Here is a 12,523-nt window from a genome sequence, read left to right on the forward strand (position 1 = left end):
GAAGAAAATTACTGTACTAGAAAAGCAATATAGATGGCAAATATCAATGGTTATTTATGTACTTAACAGCAAACAAAACCTCTAAACCTAAAAACTGTATTAAGATTCAGTGCTATTTTTCAAAAAATAGCAGATCCTTGGAATTTTTTTATAGTATTAAAAAGTGCTGGATAATTTCATATTTGTGGAAATACTAAGAGGAATCTCATTCACTTGACAGCAAAAGTTTCATTGAGAATGTTTTCTATACCTCCTATTTTAAACATACTATACTAATGAAAGGTTCTCACATAAACATGTTGTTATGTGAAAAATTTTCCCCTCAGATTTTCAGATTTATCTCTTGACCATAATCTATAATCAGCTAATTTTTATGCTCCTTAACCAACTACTGCTCATTGAGATAGTACATATATTTTAAAAAAGGTATGCAAATTTCAGATTGACTATTTACTGTAATAGAGGATGGCAGTAAAAAGTTTGAAGTCTTGCAATATATAATGGCTTTTATGTGTATCTATTTATATTAATATAGTGCCTAGCACAGAACTGAAGAAAGAAACAGATGTCTAATAACTATCTATTGATTTCCCAAGAACACATTATTTAATTGATGTTAACAAGAATTAGTACAGGAGTGTTTTAGATAGAAAGAAGAAAGGAGCATTACATTAATTTAAAGAAATATAAGAAAACAACTCCAGGTCTTTTATCAAGAAAATTAGAAAGTTTGTAAGATCTGGGGCTAAGAGAAATATCAGACATCAAAGCTTAACCTCTTTGTTTTACGCATAAGGAAACTGAGTCTCAGAAAAGTTAAGTACTTTAATTAAAAATAGTGGTTGGCAGAGCTAGGATTAAAACTAAAATGATGTATCCTGTCTCTTAGATTAGTACATACTTTAAGCAATAATTTTAATGTCTCAAGTACAATACAAAAATATGGTTTTCCTTTACATGTCTTGTGCAACCCTTATATACTATGAAAAGTTCTTAAAACTATTCTTCTAATTTCTATAATGGTTTAAAAACAAAGCAGCATGGCCTTCAGATGGCTTTATGTAGTTTCAACTGTAATACTCCTAGCCGCCACTAAAAGGAGAAAAAGCCTGTATAAAAGTCAAAGTCAAAAAAATAATGACAAACCACAAATGACAAGAACTAGAACCTTACTCCTAATCCACCCATTTATTTTAAAATACCACTACTGAAGTTACTATATAATGAAAGCTTTTCTTTTTCCATTTTTCTGGCCCTTCTTTAGTATAATACAGTCCATAACTGTATAAAATGTGATCTAAATTGTGCATTTGAGGCAGACTGTAACAAAACAAAAAATAATTCAGAATAGTTTCAAGATATTTACAGAACAAATAAATCTTCCTTACCATTTTTGCTTCTGATTGTACTGGTTGAGGGGAGGACGGACCTGGGATTCCTGGGACACTAGGCACCATGGTGACTGGTCGAACAAGCTGTGAAAAACATATTGAAAAATAATTACTAGAGAATATATCCAAATGAGGTTTGTATTTTATTTGTACAATAAATGTCATAATCTACTTGACGTCAGAATGAGAAAACTGCAAATTTATCTCTAGCTGATTGCATCTTTACACAGAACCCTTATTGATCTTATTTATACTTGATTTATCTATCTTTCAAAAGTTGTCAGTTTCTCTGAGAAACTTGTTTCCTTCATCTTCCAACTTTCACAATTTCTTTCTTAATGGTTCCTTTGTATAAAAACTCACAATATTGAAAGTGATCAACACAGAACCTCTCAGACATCTGTTACTTTCATTTTAAATTTCCAAGGAAAAAAATGCCAGAATTTGTGATAACTAGGCATAAAAAAGAAGTAATTTCAAACAATGAACTCTGCTATTAAATTTTCTCAGATATAAACAGAAATTCTTTGGTAAACTGATATATTGCATAATGACAAAGAAAGAAGCTGATAACTTCTACTAATTTATCTAATATAGAACAGACTATTCGACTTGGTTTTAGCTTTTTTTAAAACCTAACATCAAGACTGAGTGATTACTTACTGTATAACTAAAACATATCTTTTCTTTCATTTCAAATTGCTTTCATCAGTTACATTTAAAAGGGTAATCATATACTCTCCATACAGTGCAAGAATATTTCCTGCCTCTAAAATATACTCAGAAAAGAGAAAGTAGTCACTTTATATTTGAGTCCTTACAAAGTCTCTCTAATATATTTTGAACAACTTGTTGTGTTTGAAGAAGACATTATTTTAAAATCCTCAAGTAATGCTAATTTTAGATACTTAGGTCACTTGGAAGCACTGTCAATTTTTTTTTCTTTTTTTTTTTTGTTTTGTTGTATTGTTGTGGGATGCATTTTTTTTCCCCCCGCATGGGCAGGCACCAGGAATCGAACCCGGGTCTCTGGCATGGCAGGTGAGAACTCCGCCTGCTGAGCCACCGTGGCCCCCCTGCACTGCTAATTTTTTTAAAAAGTAAAAAAATGAACATTAATTTGAGCAATATTCCTATATAATCTCACCAAAAGTGCTGGATACTACTGTATGTACAGCTTTCAATATAATTTTTAAAAAACTATACAGTAAATTGTTATATTGTACTTGTTGGGGATTGAATCATGTCCCTCACTGTGCCAGTTTGGAAGTATCATGTACCCCAGAAAAGTCATGTTTTAATCCTGATCCAATCTTGTGGGAGCAGCCATTTCTTTTAATCCTGATTCAACACTGTAGGTTGGAAACATCTGATTAGATCATCTCCACTAGGATGTGACGTGCCCAATTGTGGGTGTGACCTTTTGATTAGATATGTGACTCTACCCATTCCAAGTAGGCCTTTGATTAGTTTACTGGGATCCTTTAAAAGAGGAAACATTTTGGAGAGGGTCAGAAAGACAGAGCCAACAGAAACTTCAGAGCAGAGATGACACAGATGCTGACACATGGAGACAGAGACACAGATGTTTGGAGATGTTTAGAGCCCAGCGGATGTCACCATGAGATATTAAGTAAGCCAGAACCTGTAGAGAACCAAAGGAAGCCAACAGATGAATGAAAGCCAGCCCCAGAGAAGCAAAGTGAGGAAATCCCAAGGGGAAAAGAGGCTAAAAGCAACACAGCCCAGGAGCCAGGGACCAGCAGATGCCAGCCATGTGACTTCCAGTTGACAGGTGTTCTAGACCATCAGCCTTCCTTGAAATAACATATCTTTTCTTTGATGCCTTAGTTTGGACATTTTATAGGCTTAGAGTTGTAAACTTTTAACTTATTAAATTCCTCTCTATAAAAGCTGTTCTAGTTCTGGTATATTACATTCCAGCAGCTTGCAAGCTAATACACTCACAAAAGTCATGTTCAGGTCCAAATATCTGGTCCTGTGGGTGTGACTCCACTGTAAAATGAACCTTTCAAAAATATGTTATATTATTTAAGATGTTATATTTGTTTAAGATGTTACTTTTTAAGATTTTATATTAGTTAAGGTATGTTGAAAATGAATGAGGGTAGGCCTTAACCCACTGAGGCTGAAGTCCTTATAAGCAAGGGAAAGTGGACATGAAAGGAAGCCAGAGTTAAAGTCACTGGAACCTGGAAGAGAAAGGAGAGAAGGCTGCCAAATACAATGCTAAGTGATAGAAAAGCCAAGAACCAAAAATTACCTAGTCAGCCCTAGAATGACAGTCTTCAGGAAGAAAATATCGCCTTGCTGATTCCTTGATTTTGAACTTCTCCTAGCCTCAAAAGCATGAGCCAATCAATTTCCATTGTTTAAGCCAATCCATTGTATGGCATTTGTCTGGCAGCTGAGAAACTAAAACAATAACAATCACCAATATTTTTCTACAAGGTAAAAGGAGAAACTATCCTATTATATGAATGATATCTGGAGTTCAGGGGTAAGATTTACAGAAAAGAGTAAAAGACGGATTCAGAAAGTATTGTATCTTAAATAATTTAGATGGAAATAAAAATAATATGGCTCTGAGGTTTAACAAATGAATACGATTGCTGAATCATTATAGTGATACTGCTTTTAGTCTCCAGTATCTGAAAGCAGCTAGACATAAAAACCTAAAATTGTGGAATTGTAACCCATACCAAACTCTGAAATCTGTTCTACAACTAACTGTTCCGATGTGCTTTGAAAGTTACTGCTTTTTTTGGTATATATGTTATTTTTCACAAGAAAAGAAAAAAAATTCTATTGTGATTTAAAAAAATGTGCTCTGGTAAACAGTGCTCTTTATCTCAAAAAATGGCCCTAATGATGAAAACTTGGGTGTTAAACTCACATTTAAAGAGTATGAATTAAATTGTTTTATGAAATGTGAGAAGAGGAAATATATTGTAATTTCTAAACTAAGGTATTTCAGAGAATGTGCTTTTCATGTTCAATAGATTATTAAATACTATAAGATAATGTATTTTGTTTATGTCTCTTAAAATTTATATATTTAGCATTCCTCTCAAAAAACTTTTCTTTGGGATTGTCTCATTGTAAAAGTGGAGACTACTATTATTTTAGGATGTCTATATTTTAAATACTTGGTCTGTCACAGAATTCTGTAAACCCAATTTGATCATAAAATTTCCACAGAAATGGTTTTATAAACAATTTTTACAATGGTTGAGATATCATGGAGCAGTTACTTGACAAGTGTTCTAGTTTAAATAAATATTTTTAAAATTAGAAATCTGTATTAAAATTTGAATTCTACAAATCTAGCAAAATTAAAACGGGTCAAATAAACTTCTTTGCATTAATAAAACAAAGAAAAGGCCCCTACCATGTTCAAGATGGCTGAGTGAGATGCTTCATGGTTCTGTGGCCACACAGCATTGAACCAGCAAGAACTTGCAGAAACATCTTTCTCAAAGCTCCAGAAAAGAGTTAAAGGACTGCAGTAGCAGGAAGAGCACTGAATCAAGAAAAATACTCAAAAGCAGTAGGAACTCCTGGTACCATGGGATGGCAAGCAAATGGCTGCCTGGGGCAAGGGAACACTGGCTATAGGACATGCAGGGCAGTGCTCTGGATCATAAGGAAAATGTTTCCTAGGGAAGAAGGGGGTATCTGTATCCATGTAAATAAGAGAATTCCTAGGGCCACATACATATGCCCAAGGCAAGACACAAGCACAGTGAAGATCAGGAGACCCTTATGCTTTGTTAGGCCTGGAGCTATTTTCTAAACTCACTGTATAGATAAACCCTGAAGCAGAGAGCACTTACATAGGTCAATCTGCAAAGGCGGAGAAAGGTGGTTTATTGTTTTTCTCCGTTTTTCTTTTGTTAGCTCCTGGCAATAAAGGAAACCTCTGTCATAATACTAGCTGGATGCAAACTTAAAAAACAGGGGCCTCAGGGTTTAAAGTCCAGCGATAACATATTAAAATATGAAAATGTCCAGGTTTCAACAAAAAGTTACAACACATAAAGAAACAAGACCTGATGGCCCAGGCAAGGGGAAAACCCAAATTAAAAAATCCCTAGAGGGGTTCAACAGCAGATTGCAGCTGCCAGATGAAAGAAACAGAGAACCTGAAGATAAGAACTAAAATCATTCAGGTTTGAAGAGTAAAATGAACAAAGAATGAAGAAGTGAATGGAGCCTTAGGAACCTATGGGATACTATCAAGCATACCAATATACACATTGTAGGAATCCCAGAAGGAGAACAGGAAAAGGGGCAGAGAAAATATTTGAAGAAATAATGGCTAAAAATTTCCAAATGTAATGAAATACATGAATATACCCATCCAAGATGCTTGATGAACAACAAACTCGATGAACATAAATTGACACACCATGTCACATTATAATCAGATTACTGAAAGCCAAACATAAAGAGAGACTCCTGTAAGGCAATATGTCATGTACAAGGAAGCCTCAATATGTTTAAGTGCCAATAGTCACATACAAAGAAGTCTCAATAAGTTTACGTGCCAATTTCTCACCGGAAACCACGGAGGCAAGAAGGCAGGGGAATAAATATTTGAAGTCCCGACAGCAGAAAAGTGCTAACCAATAATTCTATATTTGGCAAACTGTCTTTCTAAAATGGGGAAGAGATTAAGACATTCCTCAATAAATGAAAGCTGAAGAAGACTGCCACCAGTAGATGGGCCATGCAAGAGAACCTAAAGAGTTCTGCAGGTTAAAGGAAATGGGCAACAGACAAAAGATTTAAGCCACATGAAGAAATAAAGATATGAGGGATATGATGAGGGTAATGATATGGTTAGATGTAAGTGCCAATACTGTGGTATCTTTGGTTTGTAACTCCACTTTTTACTTCCTATAGGACCTAACAGGCAACTGAATAACATGTAATGATAAATCAATGGTTTGGGACTTATAATGCATAAACATGTCATTTGTAACAACTACATAAAGGTGGAGTGATAGGGGGTTATAGGAACATAATTTGCATATACTATTAAAGTTAAATTATATCAAAGCAAATGAGATTATTGGATTTAAAATGTTAAATTTAAGCTCTACGGAAACTACAAAGAAAATATGCAAACTCACAGAGACTGAAATTAAGAGTATAGGTTGTCATGAGCAGGGAACAGGAGGAATGGGGAGTTAATACATAATGGGTTTCTGTTAGGGGAGATGGAAAATGTTAGTAATGGAAGTTGGTGACAGGACAGCATTATTGCAAATGCGATTAATCCCACTGAATAAGTATGCTTGAGAACAGTTGAGATGGGAAAGTCTATGTTGTATATATGCTCCTATAATAAAAATTACTAATAAAAAAGAGCAACTACGTAGACAATGATAAGTCAAATGTAATACGTGATCCTGAAAAACATCTAGCAAAGGAGGAGAAAAGGCTCCAAAGGACATTATTGGGACATATGTAAAAAACTGGAATATATACTGTAAGCTTTGTGTTAATGTTAAATTTCTTGAACTTGATAACTGTACTTAAGATAGTCATATAAGTTATATAAGTGAATATCTCTGTTCTTAGGAAATATTCATGGCAGAATTAAGTGTGCAAGGAGATGATGCATACAAGCCATACTTAAGTATATGATATAGCAAATGTGTCAAAAACTTAAAATTTGGAGATCTGGGTACCTGGGGTTGTGGAGGGAGATAGTAGGGATATGTTGGTGTTCTCTGTACAGGATTTGTATTTTGTAATTGTACTGTCAGTTTGAAAGTATTTCAAAATACAAAATTAAAAAAAAGGGATTCAAGGAAAATAAGATTCTTAGAGGATGGAAATGTTTTCTATCCAATTATGTTAGCTTTAAAAAGTATATGCTATCATTATAAATATCAAGGAATAAATATAACACATTACTAATAGGTATTTTGTTAAATTCCATAATCAAGTAGGCCCAAGTGTATTTTCTAACTACTTTACAAATACTAGTTTTGCCTAAAAGAAAAGATTTAAATAGCCTAAATTTCAAACTTACTGGAACTGCAGCAGGAACATGTACATTAGAGCTTGTGATTGATGCAGGGATAGCAACAGGCATGGTTTGTCCATTAGGGAGATGTAACAGAAGAGGAAATGGGCCTGGTACAGGGCTAAGAAAAACAAAAGAAGGGAAATGTAAAGAAAATAAATCTGTATAAATCATCTCTTGAAAACAGTTCTATCATATCATTTTAAAAATAATTCTTCTAACTACTGTAAAGCAAGTAAACTGCAAAATTTAATAATTTTTAACTGCATCTTAAGTGTATAATCTATGTGTCAGTGTTAAAAACAGAAAAATGGAAAAAGCTATGGATTTACTTAGGACAACCTCCAATTTGTAAAATGAGTAAAATTCTAATCAAGAAAGCTGTACCTGTAAGAACAGAAGGAAATGTCATCTGGTAATGGAGTAATTTTATGTGTATGGATGAAACAGCATGAAAATAAGAGGTCAATTTTAATTCATATTCTATGTTGATTTCTTTTCTAAACTATATTTTAGATTTTATTTTAAATGTTCTAGATAATAAATACATTAAAAAACTACCCACATACTTTTTCAATGTCAAAGCATGAAGAATATGATTAAGACACACACCCATAAACCTAAAATCACAATTTGAATAATTAAATGTGTTAAGAAAAATCATGACAGGAAAAAAAGTTAACAAGTAATAATCAAATAGTTAAATGATTGGCCTGTATCACTTACACGATTGGCCTGTTGGAGGATGGTGCTTGGGTGATTACAGTACTTGAGGTTGGTGAGGGTACTGCCTGCTGAATAATTACACTTGAGTCAGAACTTGTAAGCAGGACATTGGGAACTTGTAATGATGCTGGACGAACAATAGCTGATGTGGGCTGTGCAGTTTGTGCCAATGGTACTTCCTATTTAATAAGTGAATAAAGAAAGGGTGGAATTTAAAAATGCAAACAAACCATGTACTTTGGAGAACAAAATGTAACACATATCTAAAAGCATCCACAGGATAATACTTCACAGGCCTCAAGAGTAAATTACTATCTAAAAATCAATGAAAAGGAAGGTGATGGAGTAGGAAGCTCCAGGAATCAGTTCCTCCACCAAAACAACTACTGAACTGGCAGGAACTATCTGAATAAACCACTTTGAAACTATGGAGTCTAGGGGAAAATAGTACAGCACTCAAGGAAGAGTGGGAGGAAGAGGTTACTAAACTGTGATAAAGACCAGCGAGCTCACCACCCTTGCAGTGGCTACCATCCCCCCACCCCCAGACTCATAGTAATCAAATTGTCCAATGCTAAGGACAAGGAGTTAGTTCTAAAAACTGCAAGAGAAAAACCACAAACTACGTACCAGGGAAATCCAATAAGATTGTTTGTTTTTCTCATTAGAAACCAAGGAGGCAAAAAAGCAATGGTACAAAATATTTAAAGTACTGAAAGAAAACAATTGTCAACCAAGAATTTTATAGCCAGCAAGATTTTCTTTCAAAAATGAGGGCCAGATTAAGACACTCCCAGATAAACAAAAGCTGAGGGAATTTGTCACCACTAGACCTGCCCTACAAGCAATGCTAAAAGAAGTTCTTAAAACTGAAAAGAAAGAACACGAGACAGTGGATCAAACCAAAACCTCTAGTACAGGTAACCATATGGATAATCACAAATGCCAGTACTATTGTATTACACTGTTTGTTATCTAATTCTGCTTCTTGTTTCATATGGGTGCTAATATGCAAATGCATAAAAGGTAAAATAAACTGATGGCTTTGGACATACAATGTACAACATTATAATCTGTAGCAAGTTCAATAAAAAGGTGGTTGACAGAGAGGTATAGGAACAGTGTATGTGTATGTCATTGAAGATAAGTTATGATTAAATCAAATATAAATTTTATAGATTTAAGTTTTAACCCCATGGTAACCACAAAGAAAACACATGACCAGCATGTTCAGAAAGAAATCAGAAGGGTTTCAAAACAGTGCAATAGAAAATGCCAAATAAATTTGGAAATAGGTAGTAATGGAAAAATTGAGGGCCAAAAATTGTATAAGACTTACAAATACAAAATAGCAAAATGGCAATAACAACAACAACAAAAAAGTCCTGCATTACTGGTAATTAGACTAAATGTAAGTGAATTAACTTCCTGGTCAAAAGGCAGAGATCAGCAGAATGGATAAAAAAGCATGTCCCAACCAGATGCTGTTGATAAGACACTCATCTTAAATTCACAGACATTAAGTAAATTGAAATTAAAAGGATGGAAAAACACATACCACGAAAGCAGTAACCAAGAGAGTGCTGGTATTCTGAATCCAACAACCACATCAAAAGAATTAAACATCATGATTAAGTGGGATTCAAATCAGGTATGCAAGAGTAGTTCAACATGAGAACATCAACAAATGTAATAAACCACATTAACAGCACAAAGGTTAACAATTGGTGGAGAAATGGTATTTGATAAATACCTAGCACCACTTCTTGATAAAAAATACTTAGAAAGGTAGGAATAGAAGGAAACTTTCTCAACATGATGAGGGGCATATATGAAAAATCCATAGCTAATAAGTGAAAGTCTGACAGCTTTCCATTGAAGTTCTAGCTAAGATAATTATGCAAGAGATAAATAAAAGGCATTCAAATTGGAAAGGAGGTAGTAAAACTTCCTATATTTGCAGATGACATGATGCTATATATAGAAAATCACTGAAAAATCTACAACAAAGCTGCTAAAACAAATAAATGAATTCAGCAAAGTGGCAGAGTACAAGATCGACATGAAAAACTCAAAAGTATTTCTATATACTGGTAATGAACAATCTGAAGAAATCAAGGAAAAAAATTCCATTTACATTAGCAGCAAAGAGAACGATACCTGGAAATAAATCTAACTAAGGATATAAAGGACTTGTACTCAGAAAATTACAAGATATTGCTCAAATAAATCAAAGACCTAAATAAATGGGCAGACATTCTGTGTTCATGGACTGGAAAACTAAATACTATTAAGATGTCAATTCTACCCAAAGTGATTTACAGATTCAAAGTGATACTGATCAAAATTGCAACAGCCTTCTTTGCAAAAACGGAAAAGCCAATCACCAAATTTATATGGAAGGGTAAGGAGCTCCAACTAGTGAAAGCCATCTTGAAAAAAGAAAAACAAAGCTGGAGGATTCAAATTTCGTGATTTAAAAATTTCAATGACTCAATACTATTTATTTTCACTTTCAAAATGTAAAGAACAAAATAAAGACAAACATTGCAAGTTAAAAAAAAAACTTATTAGAAAGACACAGTAATCAAAACAGCATGGTACTGGCAGAAGGACAGACATAGACCAATGGACTCAAATTGAGAGTTCAGATATGAACCCATACATTTACCGTGTACTGACTTTTGACAAGGATGGCAAGTCCGCCAATGGGGAAAGATTAGGTTCTTCAACAAAGGGTGCTGGGAAAACTGAATGTCCATGTGCAAGAATCAAAGTGGGCCCCTATATACCATATACAAAAATCAACTCAAATGGATCATAGACCTAAATATAAGAAGCAGAACTATAAGTCCCTAGAAGAAAACGTAAGGAAGTATCTTTAGGACCTTGTGTTAGGCAAGGTTTCTCAAACTTTATTTACAAAACATAAGCAACCAAAGAAAAAATAGATAAATGGGACCTCATCAAAATTAAAAACCTTTGTGCCTCAAAGGACTTTATCATGAAAGTAAAAAGACAACTTACATAATGGGAGAAAATATTTGGACACCATATATTTGATACAGGTTTAATATCCAGAATAAATAAAGCTCAACAATAAAAAGACAAACAACCATTTGAAAAATGGGCACAAGACATGAATAGACATTTCTCCAAAGAAGATTGTATTACAAATGGACAAAAGAAGATGCTCAACATTTTGAGCATAAATATAAGTCAAAATCACAAGGAGATACCATTTTACTCTCACAAGAATAGCTATTAAAAAAACAGAAAATTGTTAGTGCTGAAGAGGATGCAGAGAAATAGGAACAGTCATTATTTGTTGGTGGGAATGTAAAATGGTATAGCTGCTGTGGAAGAGAGTTTGGTGGTTCTTCAAAAAGTTAAGTACAGAATTACAATATGCACTGGTAATTCTATTTCTAGGTATATACCCAAAGGATTTAAAAGCAGGGATATGAAAAAATGTGCATAGCTGCACTATTCACAATTATCAAAAGACATAAGCAACATAAGTGTCCATCAACCAAGGACAGATAAATAAAATGTGGTATATACATACAATGGAATATTATTCTGCTGTAAAAAGAAACAAAGTTCTGATACATGTGACAATGTGGATGAATCTTAAAGAATCATATTAAGTAAAATAAGCTAGACACAAAAGGATAAGTATTATATGACATCATTGATATGAAATTAACTAGAATAAGCAAATTTATAGACTCAGATTCTAGAATACAGATTATCATGGGAAGTTGTAGGAGTAGGGAACGTGAAGTTATTGCTTAAATTTTACAGAATTTCTATTTAGGTTGATTATAAAGTTTTAGCAATGGATGGTAGTGACAGTAATAACACTGTGAGCAGAATTAAGGACACTGAATTATATATAGTTGGACAGGGTTAAAAGGGGAAATTTCAGGTTGTATGTATTTTACTAGAATAATAAAAGAAAACAAATTTGGACCGTACAACATGAATGGTAAACCCTATAAACATTTGTGAACTGTTAACAACTGTACTACAATAATGCAAGGTATTAATAATAGGGTGGTGTATTGAAACTCTACTTTCTGCATGAATTTTCTATAAACCAACAACTTCTCTAAGAAAATCAAAAGAAAATTTAAAAACAGCTGTAAAGGCTCAAATGCAATGTCCAACTAATATTTAATTTATAAGGTCTAAGTAGATTTTTCAGTACAACTCGTTTTCCTATCAACCCAGAAACCAGTTAGGCTGGGCAAGTTGGCTAAGATTCCATGAGAATTTTAATACAATTAAAAAATACAATTCATCCTCATGATATCATAAAACTTAAAATCCAGAAAGAAGC

At 33.6% G+C, this 12,523-nt stretch overlaps 1 protein-coding gene across 12 annotated transcripts in view; it reads right to left on the reverse strand.

The window, feature by feature from the left end:
* ATF2 (activating transcription factor 2) overlaps positions 1-12,523 on the reverse strand; it is a 120,848-nt gene that overhangs the window by 39,552 nt on the left and 68,773 nt on the right. For 10 of the 12 annotated variants that reach the window (XR_013172870.1, XM_077154208.1, XM_077154204.1 and 7 more), the window contains 3 exons: positions 8,179-8,357; positions 7,459-7,573; positions 1,389-1,475 (listed from right to left, as the gene is read on the reverse strand). Coding sequence is in view for 11 of the 12 variants with exons in the window: in XM_077154208.1 (XP_077010323.1) it covers positions 1,389-1,475; positions 7,459-7,573; positions 8,179-8,357 (381 nt within the window). In the remaining variant the exon portion in view is untranslated. Of the gene's footprint in view, positions 1-1,388; positions 1,476-7,458; positions 7,574-8,174; positions 8,358-12,523 lie in introns of those variants that run through there. The other 2 variants (XM_077154213.1, XM_077154214.1) reach the window with 2 other exon arrangements.

The sequence above is a fragment of the Tamandua tetradactyla genome, chromosome 3, assembly GCF_023851605.1.
Source record: "Tamandua tetradactyla isolate mTamTet1 chromosome 3, mTamTet1.pri, whole genome shotgun sequence".
Taxonomy (NCBI): Eukaryota; Metazoa; Chordata; class Mammalia; order Pilosa; family Myrmecophagidae; genus Tamandua; species Tamandua tetradactyla.